Source organism: Odocoileus virginianus, chromosome 34 (assembly GCF_023699985.2).
Source record: "Odocoileus virginianus isolate 20LAN1187 ecotype Illinois chromosome 34, Ovbor_1.2, whole genome shotgun sequence".
Lineage (NCBI taxonomy): Eukaryota > Metazoa > Chordata > Mammalia > Artiodactyla > Cervidae > Odocoileus > Odocoileus virginianus.
Window position 1 is genome coordinate 5,514,192 of NC_069707.1, and position 17,440 is coordinate 5,531,631.

Genomic DNA, 17,440 nt, shown 5'->3' on the forward strand with positions numbered 1-17,440 from the left:
AGATTAACTATAGCAGTGTGAGTTAAATTTGAATTTGAGGCACTAGTAGACAAATTGATACTAAAGAAAATAGAAAATAGAAGAAATCTCTTCCAGAAGTTATTAAAAAATGAATAAAGAGATAAAAATTAAGTATGGGAGACAATGATAGAAATGACAGGATGACATACAGGATGAAACCAAATAACAACTCAAGAAAAGGGAGGTTCAAAGGTTTTATAGCTTGAAGGTTTCATGAGTTTTCCCTAATTCAGGCTGGAATGCAATCTTGGAAATTCTTCAGGACTTTTTTCCTATAAGGGATGTGTCTTAGGTTGAAGGGGGAGACTGGCTTATAATAATTCTATCAACTATCTTTGTTCACTTTTTATACGTTACCCAACAGCAAGAAATGTGTTTCATATTTAATAAACTGTTTTCTTAATATCTCTTGCTATTCTCCAAAACTATACTACCAGCATGTTCATAACGACGAATCCACTTATGTGGCCGTCATGGCAGCTTAAGAATTGCTTAAGGAGGTGCCGCACGCCTGCCAATGCAGGAGACACGGGTTCAATCCAACGTCTGCAAAGATCCCACATGCGGGGAGCGACGAAGCCCATTTGCCACAGTTATTGAGCCTGTGTCCAGAGCTGGGGAGCTGCAACCACTGAGCCCATGGGCCGAAACTACTGAGTCCTGCACGCGCTGGAGCCTGTGCTCCGCGAAAAGAGACGCCACCCTGATGAGAAGCCCACGGCCACAGCCAGAGCCCCTGCTCGCCACAACGAGAGAAAAACCCAGGTAGCGGTGCAGACCTAGCACAGCCAAAACTAAAATAAACAAAATAAAAGCACACATGTAGAAGATAGCTGAATGCAAACAATACACTAAAAGTGGTTATCTTTGGATAAATGTTACCATATGTATACACTTCATTCATCTTCAAAATTTTCAAAAACAATAATACTTTTAAGTTAGAAAAAACAGTTGGAAAATCTAAGAATAAGGGCATACAGATTTCATATACCATATAATGACAAATATTTCTTTACAAACTATTATGTATACTATGACCTCAACTGAGGAGAAGAAAGATAAGACAGAAATACTTTGAAAAAATGTTAACAACTACATTCAGGGAGTGGTAGAAAGATGACTGTTTCATTTATTCCTTCTACTTTTCAATATTTTTCATTTGACAAGATAAAATGTATACATTTCATATTGAGAAAAAACTTTATAGGTAATAATAAAGATAAAAATTTACATTTTTCAATTCAGTTCAGTTCAGTCACTCAGCCATGTCCAACTCTTTGCAACCCCATGGACTGCAGCATGCCATGCTTCCCTGTCCATCACCAATTTCCAGAGCTTACTCAAACTCATGTCCATTGAGTTGGTGATGCCATCCAGCCATCTCATCCTCTGTTGTCCCCTTCTCCTCTCACCTTCAATCTTTCCCAGCATCAGGGTCTTTTCATATGAGTCAGTTCTTCTCATCAGATGGCCAAAATACTGGAGTTTCAGGTTCAGCATCAGTCCTTCCACTGAATATTCAGGACTAATTTCCTTTAGGATTGACAGGTTTGATCTCCTTGCAGTCCAAGGGACTTTCAAGAGTCTTCTTCAACACCGCAGTTCAAAATTATCACTTCTTTAGCGCTAAGCTTTGTTTATGGTCTAACTCTCACATCCATACATGACTACTGGAAAAACCTACATTTTTACATGAGTTTAACTAATTAATCTACCAGAATTAATTTTTGCAGAGAATTTTCAGTCAGCATAACCTTCTTTTTATAAAGGTAAAACATTTCCTGAAGTTGTTGCCTCAAATATATATTAAAATTGATATGATTATTCATTAATAACTTTGTTCAGATTTTACCTTAAAGTAACAGAGAAATTTTAATATAACTTAAGGTAGTTGAAATTTACTTAGTATCCAGAAGCCTCAAATATAAATACACTGATCACTCTAAATAAAAGCATCAAATACTGATTATTTTTAACCTATCATACCTTCAATCTGATTCCATTTGTCATCTGTCAAAAAACTTTTGATCCCAAAAGTACTTCAGTAAAAAGAAGGAGTATCCAAAAGTCTGTTCTGTACATCTGTGTCTCTTTTTCTGTTTTGCATATAGGGTTATCATTACCCTAGAGAGAACAGCATGTATATTATCTAAAGTGAAACAGATCACCAGCCCAGGCGGGATGCATGAGACAAGTGCTCGGGCCTGGTGCACTGGGAAGACCCAGAGGAATCGGGTGGAGAGGGAGATGGGAGGGGGGATTGTGATGGGGAATACATGTAACTCCATGGCTGATTCATTTCAATGTATGACAAAACCCATTGCAATGTTGTGAAGTAATTAGCCTCCAACTAATAAAAATAAATGAAAAAAAAAGGAGTATCTGACAAGTGATGAGAGAGAAACATTCATTAAATCAATAATTGGAACAGAACTGAAAATTTCACCCTCCAGGGAGACATAGAAAAATCAAAAGTATGACTTGTGTCCCCAAACAAAACTTTCTGAAAAACAGCTACACTCATTTTTTGTTTAAAGATTACTGTGGTTCAGTCAGTCGGTTGTGTCTGACTTCCTGCAACCCCATGGACTGCAGCACGCCAGGCTTCCCTGTCCTTCTCTATCTCCCAGAGTTTGCTCAAACTCGTGTCCATTGAGTCGGTGATGCCATCCAGCCATCTCATCCTGTTTAAAGATTAGATGTTTCTGAGATGGCAACATTTATCTCGGGAGGGTGGCAGCAGACGCATTTCTTCAAGGGATAGTGATAGAGCATCTTCGCTGTGGTACCCTGTCTCCACCAAGACCACACCTACTTCTCAAGAGCAGGGGTTGTGTAACTTGAGAAACAGGAGTCATTTGTTTTTCCTCTAGCTGTCAGCCCACTGAGATGAAACTTACAGCATCGCTTGTTCCCCCTGGGCCCCTTGTAATGTGAATTGTCTTTAGCCGACGCTTACCAAATCACTGTCACATAACAGCGGCCGACCTTTCTTTTCAATCTATGCACTTTCCAGGAGTTATAAATCAGGTGACTTTCAAGCTCGATGAGATGGCATATGCCCTAGTTTGAAGAACAGATGGAGGCTTGGGGGAAAATTGTTTCTGCAGGCTTGCTACAAGCAGCACTGCTCCATAAAAGTGAACCATTCACACTAATTTCTCACATAAATTATACAGGCAGCAGGGAGCACCAGCCCATTCAGCAGAAAATCTTTCATCGAGCTTTTGGAGGTCATCTAACCAATTTAAATTAAAGTTATTTCTGATACATGGCTGTATTTTCATGCCGTCCACTTTTAAGACAGAGCAATTCACATCAAGTGAAAGGATGGCATTAATTGTGTATGCAGTCCCCTCCTTCAAAAAACACCAAAAAGCACTTTAATTGCCAGAGGATTTTTTTCTTTTTTTCAAGACTTTGAGAAAAAGCTCTATCTATTAATTAATCACAGAGGAATTAACAGCGGAAACGCGGCAGCCTTTCTTGTACAAAAATTAGGTAAATTGTCATTTTTCTTGTAAAATTTGCCTTACAAGTTCTACTAAGGCCTGTTCTCCAAACTCAAGCTTTGGCAGTTATCAAAAAATATAGAAGCCCAGGAATATTCAAAGAATATATTCATTCTTCTTAATGTAAAACAAAGTATTCAATTGAAATAAATTTGCCTATAAGATTTCAAAGATCAGTATCGATTTGGCCTGGGGTAATAGATACAGCGTTAATTTTTTGAATCCTGAAGGAAGTGAAACATTAAGAAACAGAGGGCACCAGAGGACTTAATTATTAATCAAAATTACAGAGTTTTGAGACCCATATACTGAGGGTTAATGGATCAGATATCATATCACAGTGGGATTTACTTTAAAATGCAGTTGTATTTACAGATAATGAGCTATCATGGTTTGGACTGATTTTAATTGTAAGAAAATTAATGTACATTTTAATAATAATTATATTCAATAAATGTTTTTCCTGGTAGAAATTATCAGTCATGTCAATGAAAACAGTCACATTGACAGAGTTGTTTATGTTTCATGAATACCAATGCCTCTAAGAACTGAAAAAAAGAAGAAAATGTGATGGAGGAGAAATTCTTAACAGAGTCACACATGAGTATTAAAAACTAGGGGCTGAAATAGAATTGAAGGCTTTGTCCAGCCACCATCAGTAGATATTCTTTTAAAAATTTAGGCATCTAATTATCTTATGCACAGCATTTTCTTTACTTGAATGTTCAGACTAAACATACATTTTCAGTCACTTGCAAAGAAAAATGAACTTACATAGTTAGAATTTAAGAAATCGATAATCATTGGGAAAGCATTACATATAAGTTAATCATTTTCAAGGTAAAATTCAACCTACAGAAACTGCTGCATACAGCTCTGGACTGTGCGTTCAAATTAACCTGCTGGTGCTTATCTTAATTTGCTACCAGAAGACTTGGTCTCTACGGCTAACTTCTAATTAATGTTTGTTCTTTAAGCTATTTCATGAATATCTCGAAATACGGCTATTTTAGCAATTGTGAAACAAACTTTACTAGCCCCCAGTTAAAAAGGGCCATGCCAAGCATTCAGTACATGGTCATCAGAAAAGACAGCCAGGCCTAGAAGGTGAGGCATGGGCTCATGGAACAGTGTCCTGAGAAGTGGAACTCAGGGGTAACCAGTTGCGGGATGGTTTATATTCATTCAACACACATCACTGGGCATCAGCTCTATGTCAGACACTCCTTCAGGCCCTGCACTGGCATAAGGGAGGGAACAAGCTAGAATTACAGACAGAATCTGGCTTAGAAGTATTTAGGGTATGTCATTTTTATTAGCCTTGTTCCTGTCTCCATTGTAGGTCCCTATCTGGCATTCATTTTCTCTCATCTTCCCTGTTACATGCTAAATTTCTGTATTTTACAGTTCTTTGTAAAACAGCTTAAAATCTTTTAGTAAAATGTTAAAGTGGATTAAAATGTATAAATGAATATACATATAACTCATTGATTAAAAACAGAAAGACGTGTGTTTTAATTATGTAATTAATGTTGCTTTATGAATTAATTTTTAATCAAAAAACAAAGTTGTGTGATCCAAGTTTTAATCAACAAGTAATGTATAATTTATAACATTAACCTCAGGGAACTATGCTTCAGTGGTGAAATTCTATGCACCTCCAATAGGCCACGGAGGGAGCTGCATTTTTGGCAATGAGGAGGGGCCACCTAAAATCTGTTCTCACTTGGATCTACCTGTGTGCATCAGAGGCACATAGTTCTGGCTTTATTCATTGAATTTTAACATAACTGGCTACCAAAGATTATTTACATATCAAAGACTAAGAAAACAAGAATACAGAAACGCCCCAGGTTGCTATGCTAATTTGGACAACGCCACTATGCAGTTTCTACGACTTAAGAAGGCAAGTTTGGAAAAAAATTAAGAGGAAAAACCTGAGTAAGATTCCTCTTAAAAAGACTAAAAAGTATGTGTGGTTCAGGGCAGATTATATAAGGTGCTGAGAAATGAAATGGTATACAGTTTCAGACAAGGTTTATACCTGTCTACACCTGTATGCAGTTTTGTTTTTTTTTTTAATAGCTTTCCATTTTGTAGAAGACCTCAAAAACTTCTACAGCCAGGCACGTAGCTCTCCTGTTGCATCTCTTCTTTTTCCATCTTAAAGACTTCTATAAGCAGAACAGTGCAGAGCTCTTAGGGACCAAAACCAGACTTGTTTTCATTCGTTAAGAATAAATGTAAGAGTAGTGGCATTGCTTGAGACGATGCTGCGCAGTGTTCAGAGACAGCGAAGAGGAAACACATGATACACAGTCTCAGGGAGAAACGTTTCATCAGAAAGGTGAGGCCTGCTTGGACAGTTGGACCGTCTAGCTTAGACTTGGTTAGATTTAAAATGACTGTGGTCATCAAACCTTATAAACAAAAATTAAAACTTTAAGAATCTGTTTATATTACCTATGTCAAAAGGATCTTTTGACAGATAAAATTTATGCATACATTTTTAACAAATCAATACAAAATAGACTAACTCTTCACTAGAAAACTGGACAATTTAAGAAGAGGGCTCAAAAGGCAAGCAAATCAGTTAAGCATATAAAAATATTTAGCGATTCTAAGAATCAACAAACAAAATGAGATGTTTTACCCATCACCTTGGCAGGCTTTTATTTTAATGGAGGATCCAGTGATGAAGATGTTTCTGTGGAATGACTGCTTTTAAAATATTACTTTTGACTTACTAATTCCTCTTCAGGATGCAATCAGAAGTGGAAAAAAAAGGTTTATGTATCCAGGTGTTTCATTTAATATATTTAGAAATTACTTCCCCCTCTAAAATTGAAATAATCCTATAATGTCCAACAGTTGGGAAATAGTTGATGAAGTATGACTTTAAATTGAAGAAAGCAGGGAAAACCACTAAGGCATTCAGGTATGACCTAAATCAAATCCCCTGTGATTATACAGTGGAAGTGACAAATAGATTCAAGGAAATTAGATCTGATAGACAGATTGCCTGAAGAACTATGGATGGAGGTTCATGACATTGTACAGGAGGCAGTGATCAAAACCATCTCCAAGAAAAGGAAATGCAAAAAGGCAAAATGGTTGTGTGAGGAGGCCTTACAAATAGCTGAGAAAAAAAGAGAAGTGAAAGGCAAAGCAGAAAAGGAAAGATATATCCATCTGATTGCAGAGTTCCAAAGAATAGCAAGGAGTTCCAAAGAAAGCCTTCTCAAGTGAACAATGAAAAGAAAAAGAGGAAAACAATAGAATGGGAAAGACTAGAGATCTCTTCAAGACAACTAGAGAGACCAAGAGAACATTTCATGCAAAGATGGGCACAATAAAGGACAGAAACTGTATGGACCTAACAGAAGCAGAAGATATTAAGAAAAGGTGACAAGAATACGCAGAAGAACAATACCAAAAGATCTTAATGATCCAGATAACCACGATGGTGTGATTGCTCACCTAGAGTCAGACATCCTGGAACGCGAAGTCAAGTGGGCCTTAGGGAGCATCACTACAAACAAACCTAGTGGAGGTTAAATCCTAAAAGATAATGCTATTAAAGTGCTGCACTCGAAATGCCAGGGAATTTGGAAAACTCATCAGTGGCCACAGGACTGGAAAATGTCAATCTTCATTCCAATTTCAAAGAAGGGCAGTGCCAAAGAATGTTCAAACTACTGCACAATTGTACTCATTTCACCTGCTAGCAAAATAATGCTCAAAATCCTTCAAGCTAGGCTTCAACAGTACGTGAACTTTCAGATGTTCAAATTGGATTTAGAAAAGACAGAGGAACCAGAGATCAAATTGCCAACATCTATTGGATCACAAAAGAAGCAAGAGAATTCCAGAAAAACATTTACTTCTGTTTCACTGACTATGCAAACGCCTTTGTGTGGATTACAACAAACTCTGGGAAATTCTTAGAGATGGGAATACTAGACCACCTTACCTGCCTCCTGACAAACCTCAGGAGGTCAAAATGCAGGTCAAGAAGCAACAGTTAGAACTGGGCATTGAACAATGAACTAGTTTCAAATTGGAAAAGATATCTGTCAAGGCTGTATATTGTCACCCTGCTTATTTAACTTATACCCAGAATGCCGGGCTGGATGAAGCACAAGCTGGAATCAAGATTGCCAGGACAAAATATCAATAACCTCAGATATGCAGATGACACCACCTTTGTGGCAAAAGCAAAGAGGAACTAAAGAGCCTCTTGATGAAAGCAAAAGAGGAAAGTGAAAAAGTTGGCTTAAAACTCAACAGTCAAAAAACAAAGATCATGGCATACAGTCCAATCACTTCATGGCAAATAGATGGGGGAACAATGGAAACAGTGATAGACTTTATTTTTTTGGGCTCCAAAATCTCTGCAGATGATGACTGGAGCCATGAAATTAAAAGATGCTTGCTCCTCGGAAGAAAAGCTATGACCAACCTAGACAGCATATTAAAAAGCAGAGACATTACTTTGCCAACAAAGGTCCATCTAGCCAAAGCTATGGTTTTTCCCGTAGTCATGCACGGATGTTTGAGTTGGACCATAAAGAAAGCTGAGTGCAGAAGAAGCGCTGATGCTTTTGAACTGTGTTGTTGGAGAAGACTCTGGAGAGTCCCTTGACCAGCACGGAGATCAAACCAGTCAATCCTAAAGGAAATCAGTCATGAATATTCATTGGAAGGACTGATGCTGAAGCTGAAACTCCAATACTTTGGCCACCTGATGGGAAGAACTGACTCACTGGAAAAGATCCTGATGTTAGGAAAGATTGAAGGCAGGAGGAGAAGGGGATGACAGAGGATGAGATGGTGGGATGGCATCACCGACTCAATGGACAAGAGTTTGAGCAAACTCTGGGAGTTGGTGATGGACAGGAAAGCCTGGAGTGCCACAGTCCATGGGTTCCAAAGAGTTGGACACAACTGAGCAACTGAACTGAACTGAACTGATTCATCCTTCATAGATCATTAACTTGCCCCTGATAAGTATATAGAAAATTTTGCTACAAATATCTTGCCGAAGTTTTTTCATATTTACCAAGGAATGTATGATGAGCATAACCATCTCAAAGATGCATATACTAGTCTTATTTTTTCATTTTAATAATGATTCTCAGATAGTTATAGTCTCCTATCTGGCTAGCAGGTTCAAGCATTTATTTTTAACTGAATTATCTTGTCTTAATCTAGAGCAGCCCTGTCTAATATGGTAACCATGTGGCTATTTAAATTAAAATTAATTAAAATCTAAAATTTAGTTCCTCGGGCTCACTGGGGACATTTCAAGTGCTTAATGGCCACATATGGCTACTTGTAATGTATTAGACATTACAGATGAAGCACATTTCCACCACTGCCGAAAGATGCATTAGACAGTGCTTGGATCTTTAGCGATGCCACGAGGGATACGCTAAACTGCACAGATTCTGGCATTTGGTCTGCCCTGTTGTTTTGACATGTGGAACAAATGATCATTTCATGTGCCCTAAATTATGATGGCAGTTCAGGATGTGGGTTGAGAAATCTAACCTTGCAAAGACATTTCTTGAAATGCTGATAAAGAAAATGGATCTCCTTGCCACTTAATTACACACACCATTTCAGGTCTCACCACCACTCTCGGAGTCCTAGGGGTGTCACAAGGACTGTGGAGAGAGGACAGGTACTTTGCTGGGAATCAGAGCTACTCAGAAGTGTTAAGTAAGGGGCAAGCTAGGCCATGAGGTGAGAAGTTCCCTTGACCAGAGCTCTATCCACACACAAGGGAGTATAGAGCCGGGTCTGGGGCGGTTGTTAGTGTGGTTTTTTGCAGGGTGCTTTGGGAGCCCTGCTTTCTTCAACATTCAATGTCCATTCCTTAGAAATGTTATCCTAAAAGAAGGCCTCTGGTCTTACCAAGTATCAGACGTTCCCCACAGTATATGTGCCAAGAAATAAATACGAATAAATATGAGAGATTGTTCACAAGCCTGTGCTTAATAAGTTTACTGTTTTATCTTCAGCATTATAGTAGTACAATTGAAAACTGGTTGGCAAAGCTTTAAAGGATAGAAGTCTACCGGTAAGGATAAGATGTCTTTTTAAATGTATGCTATTATCCTACCAGCAGCAGCAAATAAATTGCTTCCTCTTTAATCTGACTTTTTAGCTTGCAGAATCACTACAATAGTCAATAGTAGCTTAAAAGAATTAATATAACTATAAAAAAGAAAAGCAGTTTATATGCCATCTGACTGCTGGAGTACCAAAGATAACGCAAAATGATTCATGCTATGCTTTTATTATTTTCAAGATAAACTTTTTTTTTGTCTCTTGACATTTCTAGAAGTTACTCAAGATTATTCAAGCAGGTCAAAAAAAAATCTATGGATTCTTTTATTGACACAATTTTTATGTGCTAAAATTATGTAAAACACCAAAATCCACTTGTTTTTCATAAGGAAATATGGCATATTCTTTTTTTTCTTTGCATATTCTTTACTCAAAAGGAATCAAGTTCTTAAGAATCTCCACGTTACCATGCATGAATTGGTACATTGACACAAATGCAAAATCCATGTAATTAATCAAATACAAACCAACCCATAATTAAATTTAAGATTGAAATATCTAAGTTACTTATATTGCTATATTTTTTCTCATCATGCACATTTTCACATAACAAATGCAAATTTTAAGACAAATAATTAAAACCAAGATAATAATCCTTCATTTGCCTAAAATATATGACAAAACTTAATAACAAGGACAACTTCAGATTTCCCTTGCCAAATAACTTTTTAATAATTCTAAGTTCAGTAACGGGATATTACGTGACTGCTGAAGATCTAGAAATGTTTGATAATTATGTGAAAACATTTAAAGACATACTAGAAATAATGCAATCTTTTTTTTGTTTTTCCAAAAAAGAAGGAAAAGGTTAATTTTAATGAATCTTTCTAAGCTGTTTAACTTGATGAATTCTTCACTTGGATCATTTTTATTTTCTAACATAAAATTGTTAGTAATTATAAACAATCCTGACATTCGCCCTTCAGACACTACTGTGGGACTTTTTTGCTACATGGATCAATTGCTAAATTCAAAATATTTGGCAAAGCCTTTTGTGTTCCTTAACCTGATGCTATGCTCACATACGTGCAACTGCTTTCCAGTCTTCGGGCAGAGAAGCCCTTTAAGCTGATAAATATCACCCAAAGCAAAGTCCTTGATAACAAAAAATAATTAAATAGCAGAAGCTGGTTAGAGTTCAGCATTCATTTTTCAAATTAAATGTAAAAGCCTTCTCCAGTTGAGAGATTGGCAAGTTTTTACAAATAACACCAGTGAGCCTTTTAGAAAGAAACACAGCCACATTAGAATGGAGTCATTAGGCAATACATTTATTTTGAAGCCAATTAACCTTTGGTCAGAAAAATGTCGGTGCTATAATGCTTTCAGCGGCGGAGGTCAGTCTCTAACAGAGCGCGTGTGACAGCCACTGTGCTGGCTGACACGTGCTGCCGACAGAGAGGAGGGCCTCCGTCAGAACCCGCCTGCTTTTGTATTCCACTCTGCATTTCCAGGGAGCAGACAATCTTGACCTATCCATTTAGGTAATTAAAGCTTCCATTTGGAAGTGTCCTGCAGGAAGGTGAAATTTGGGGGGAGATAAATGGCTGTTGCTCTCTGCATCCAGCCACCAGTTCCATCATTTGATGGACTGCCTGAAACAGGCTGGAATGCCAGGTTCTCATAAAAATAGAGATGAATCGGTCAGCACACAATTCTCTAAGGCAAAGCAACTCTGTCATTTTCTTTTTCTGCAGGCTGTAATTTAATTGTTAGTCAAGGTGGGCAGCTGACACAGAGGGGCTTCCTCTAAGAGCTTACCCACCATCATCCACTCACCGAGAAATCACTCCAGCCTATTTACTTATCAATCGAGTGTGTTTGGCACTGGGAGATATCACTTCCATAGCAATCACAGCTGGTTCTCGCAGCTGTGCAAGGACTTACCTTCCAAGCTATTTTGTTTCCTTTCGAATCATGTTCAAGGGCAATTGGGAAGTCTCCTCGTTCATAAAATTTTCGAAACGCTGTGGGTTTGGTGGGTCTTTCTTTGAATGCTCCTGCACTTGGAGGGCCTCTCACCTTCAAAGGAAAAAATAAAAAAAAAAAGTAGGAATCAGGTTTTAAAGCACATGGGAAAATGCACGATGAAAAGACTTTGGCTTTCATAAGTTTCATTTTGTATAAAACATTCTGGAAGACAAATCAAATTATCTTAATAATGGGCAACAAAAATCTCACAAACATTTGGAGAAAAAAAATTTATAACCACTGTTAAGGATTTCCTTTATTTCAAGCTATCTTACAAAGTATTCCTAGAAAGTGTCACTTTAAAAATATTACTTTATAAGGAAGAAGAGCCTGAACTTTCGTTTAAGGAAAACATTTTAATAAAAGCAACTAAGTTCAGAGTGTTAAAACTTTTAAGATTCCTAACAACTGCAAGTTCTAATCCAAGTCTGATATACTTTGTGGAATATTCTAGAAATAAATTTAAATATCACCTTCAAATCTTTCTATATAAATAAAATAAAAACAATATGTTCTCAAGGTATGAATATTAACCACAAAACCACACAAATGTGATAAAAAATTTGTAGTTTAATTAATAAGTTGTGTGCAACTCTTTGGGACCCCATGGGTGGTAGCAGGCTAGGCTCCTCGGAAAATTAAGTAATGATAAATGAGAGAGTTTAAAAAGAAAAACGGTGGTCTACATTTGATAACATGTGCTTCCAAAAAATGAACATTAGAAGAGATTATATGAGAATCTTTCAACCTGTCAAACTGATTTTTATCAATGAAGAAATATCTCATATTGAGCTATTCACATTGAGTACAATGTTAAATCTGCATTATTTACATATGAACAAATTCATTAGGTTACAAAATTCAAAGTGATTAGTGAAATGTTTAGGAAATTATACTCCATTGTATTGTTCCATACATATAGTCTAAACATTATTTTTCTTATACCTCTTTATTTTAAAAAAGTAAATATTATTCATTTATTAGTTTAATAAAAGTAATTATGTTGTCAATTCTTAATATAACAAGATAGCAAATAATTTACCTATTATCTTAATATTTAAAATTATTTGACATATTAATTTTTAATATCTGTGTAAAATTTTTAATTTTAACAAACTATATAAAAAATATATCTAACATAAACAGATAAAGACAAATACAGTTTATCTGAAGCTCACATAAAGACTAATGTTAGAAACTGAGTGGGATATTAAGAAATATTAAGATGATTAAATGCTGAAGCGGAATTGAGGAGTGTGGTAACATAAAGGGATTTATTAGAGTTTAAAATGATCTTCACTACATAGCACACTGTCCCCAGCATATGATTACATAGGTTACTGAGAAGACGCTGGGCAGTGGAGAAATAAGATTTCCTTTTTGCTCATTAAAGATTTGGAATTTGGTCTCGTATTAGAATTATTAGCCACTAATTTCAGCCAAGTTCATCCAGCTGTTAAATGAGCATGGGCCTACAGCATCTGAGCTGAATGCCATATAAAAGAGGATGTTTTCAACAATGTTAGTATGATGGAAGCTGTAGAGATGTCATTCCCAGACTTTCGGGATTCATGGAACAATACATTTTGAATCACATTTTGGGGAACTGATAAAGAATTGACAGATTTTTATTTTGCCAAGAAGTTACATTTACAAAAACAATTACTATCTACCATCATGTCACTAATACAGCTTCCAAAGGTGGTAGTACATAATCTAAGGAAAGAAAACGCAGCCAGCATGCACACGTATTTGTAGAAAGTTATAGGGCTTCCCTGGTGGCTCAGATGGCAAAGAATCTGCCTGCAATGCAGGAGACCTGGATTCCATCCCTGGGTTGGAAAGATCCCCTGAAGAAGGGAACGGCTACCCACTCCAGTATTCTGGCCTGGAGAATTCTATATAGTCCATGGGGTCGCAAAAACACGACTTTCATTTTCCCTGTACTTCATAGTACAATAGTGTATGTATGTGTGCATGTGTAGCTGTGTGTTTATTATACAGTACTGATTACTGGTCATTTCTTACGGTTTTGAAATATTAACTTTTTAATGGACAAAGAAAACAGCTTTATGTATATGTGTGTGTGTGTATAATGGATATTGTTTCTGCTGTTTAGTTGCTAAGTCACGTCCGACTCTTTTACGACTCCATGGACTGTAGTTCGCCAGGCTCCTCTGTCATTGGGATTTCCCAGGCAAGAATACCAGAGTGGGTTGTCATTTCCTTCTCCAGGGGATCTTCCCGATCCAGGGATCAAACTTGCGTCTCCTGCATAGGCAGGCAGATTCTTTACCACTGATCCACCAGGGAAGACCTATAGTGGATATCATTCAACCATAAAAAGAAGGAAGTCCTGCCATTTGCAATGACCTGAGTATTCGTTAAGGTCTAAGAGAAATAAGTCAGACAGAAAGACAAATATGTGATAACACCTTCTGGAGTCATGGAAACAAAGAGTAGAATGATGTCTGCCAGGGACAGGGGGTGTGTGGCATATGTTGATTGTCCTTTTTTATTCACTTTACAACCTTCCTGATTCTTGGTGTGACAACTGATTTCTTTATTGAAACCTGGACACTGGTGCGTTGTGAAACTCCAGATCTTAAACCTTCTGTTTCAGCTGGTTTATGCTAGTATCTCTCTAGCAGAAAGAGCTGCGGGGTAGAAGTACTGGTGCCCCAGCTGCCTTCAACTGGGGTGGGTGGAGAGAGCGCCTTGTCACTCTGGGTGAAGGTGGGAGCTTCAGCACCTCAGCCTGCACCACCGTCCTGGCAGAGAAGGGGAGCAGTGCCCACCGTTGCTCCCCACCCTGACATCACAGATGGAGCGGTCTCACTGCCAACGCACAGTGGTGAAACACCTCTTCCTCTGACACCACCCCAACAGGAAGAGGGAAGAGCCTCTCATTACAGCTGGCTGGGGTGGACACACATGACGGTTCCAGTGGTCGTGTATGGGTGTGAGAGTCGGACAGTAAAGAAAGCTGAGCGCCGAAGGACTCATGCTTTTGAACTGTGGTGTTGGAGAAGACTCTTGAGAGTCCCTTGGACTGCAAGGAGATCCAACCAGTCCATCCTAAAGGAGATCAGTCCTGGGTGTTCATTGGAAGGACTGATGCTGAAGCTGAAACTCCAATACTTTGGCCAGGTGATGCGAAGACCTGACTCATTTGAAAAGACCCTGATGCTGGGAAAGATCGAAGGCGGGAGGAGAAGGGGACAACAGAGGATGAGATGGCTGGATGGCATCACCGACTCAATGGACATGAGTTTGAGCAAGTTCCGGGAGTTGGTGATGGATAGGGAAGCCTTGCGTGCTGCAGTCCATGGGGTCTCAAAGAGTTGCTGCGAGTGCTAGGGAATCTTTTTTCAATTTCAGTAGAGATCCACTATAATCTCTCACTTAAAAAGTTCAGCTACAACCATGATTTAGATTTTTTTGTCTTATCATCTCCTAACCATTTTTTTCAGTTTTCTTTTAGATGCCAATTTATCATTTCTGCTGTTGAGAGCATGCTTCTCGTTTGTTTATCTGGCCGAAAATTTGTTTGAGATTAGGCATCTTTCTCCTTTTTCTTTGTATTTATCTTAAAATCAATTTCTCTTCCTTTTTATCTCTTATTCTAAATATACTTTATTTCTTTCTGGTTGAGAACTCAAAGTTCTAAATGTCCAAACTTTTCAAATAATGAACATATTGCTAAGATGCCCAGAAGGCTTTTTTTAAACTGTAATAGACAACTTATACTTCCTCTTTCTGCCAATAAATATTCATGGGCTCTCTATGAAATGATTCCATACCTACAATTCCATGGAAATCTTTACTTAGTTTTACAAAAATTGTCCATGCTAATATGCAATGACTCAGCAGTGACAGAAGTTTATTATCTGTTATCTTCTATTTTCATATTTCTGCCATTTACTTATTTAAAAATACTAGATTCTCTGAGGTCTGCTATAGATCCATTCCAAATTAATTCCTGGAATCTCAAGAGTTACAATTTGTAAAAGCTATTAGAATATTCCCACCTAAACTTGTTAATGCAAAGGGACATTACCTAATTTTATGCAAATACTATGTCATTATATCCTTAGATAATATTTTTTGTGTTCCAAATATATACCCACTTAAATCTTATAGAAAGATATACTATTTTTAATATCCCATGCATAATTCATTCCAACTAATTCTAAAAATCTGTACATAAAAAAAAAAACAAGTGAAATATAATTAATCTCTGGGAAGGTAATAAAGGTATTATTACTGGATATCACACAGTTGGATATAACTTGACTAAATAAAAAAAAAGCAAAAAATATTGTTAAGGATCCTTACAAGTCTCATACTTATACAAAAACCACTCTAAATTTTATTTAATGTCTTAAGAATTTAATCTCAATTTATATAAATAATATAGAGCAAATAGGGAACCATAAATCAAACTAGATTTGTGGGAAAATGCAATTAGGATTTGCCCGAATGGTGGGGGCTATCCATAAACCAATTAGGAAGAATGGATGTTGCAGCAGAATTCTTTTAATAAAATCTAATGCACTTGGGAACCAAGATACTGAATGCACTTTGAAGCGACTACAGATGACAGCATGCTTTATATGCCTACATTTATTGAATGTGCCGTAATGGATTTAGGACTTGGATCACAGTCTCTGTCATAAGGTCACAAAACTAATAATAGTTAGTAGGAAGGGACTTAAGTTTCTCTAAAATTCCTCATCATGTACTTTGAAAGTTTCCTTTCAGTAGATCTGTGTTTTAGCATAAACTGAAAAAGCTAAAAAGAAAAAAAGAAGACTTTTACTTCAAGTGCAGAAGCTACCCTGTGTCTGTCTAAATGGTCCATTTAGCCAACTCACCAACACTGAGACAATAAAATGCAAAGACACTGATTTCCTAATTTCATTAGGAAACATTTCAACATGAAATTTTTAAAATTAATTAATTTATTTTAATTGAAGGCTAATTATTTCACAATATTGTAGTGGTTTTTGCCATACATTGACATAAAGCAGCCATCAACACGAAATTTGGATTCATAAAATCACTGTGATTAAGCAGCTGGTGGGTCAGAATTACACTGTTTCCGAGCTACCCAGGCAGCGGGATGATGGCCCCGGGACTGGTGAATTCGTTGCCGTCAGTCTAGATTTCTGAGTAAGGAGTAATGTAATTTAGTGACTATTTGCCAGTCATGATTGTTTCAATATATCAGAAAAATGCAATACCTCAGGTCTCCAAATAACCAGAAAAATACTTGTAAAAGATTGTGTGCAAACTAAGTCACTTTGGTCGTGTCCAATTCTTTGCGACCCTATGGACCATTAGCCCTTCAGGCTCCTCTGTCCATGGGATTCTCCAGGCAAGAATACTGGAGTGGGTTGCCATGCCCTCCTCCAGGGGATCTTCCAGACCCAGAGATCAAACCAGCATCTCTTACATCTCCTGTATCGGCAGGCAGGTTCTTTACCACTAGCACCACCTGAGAGGCCCTGCAAAAGATTAACAGTTAACAAATCTGATTATAATGGTAGGTAGGGCACCACAGCATTAACAGATGTGAGCTCTTTTACCAGACTCACTGGTAAAAAAAAGTTTTACCTGGCATAGTTTTTACAAGAAGTTTTAACAATGTAACAATTTAACAAAACACTGTAATAGTAATGTTTTTGCTAGTAAGGGCCAAGAAGGATAACAAGTGCCTTGTATTGTAAAATATACATATTTCAATAAATATTCAATATATATGGACACACTCTGGAGTCCTTTAAAGCCAGGCCCTA

At 37.3% G+C, this 17,440-nt stretch overlaps 1 protein-coding gene across 3 annotated transcripts in view; it reads right to left on the reverse strand.

Annotated features, from left to right (window-relative positions):
* The window catches only part of PACRG (parkin coregulated), a 513,183-nt gene that overhangs the window by 435,626 nt on the left and 60,117 nt on the right, over positions 1-17,440 (reverse strand). For all 3 annotated transcript variants that reach the window (XM_070461507.1, XM_070461508.1, XM_070461509.1), the window contains exon 2: positions 11,556-11,690. In XM_070461507.1, the coding sequence (XP_070317608.1) occupies positions 11,556-11,690 (135 nt within the window). The remainder of the gene's footprint in view (positions 1-11,555; positions 11,691-17,440) is intronic.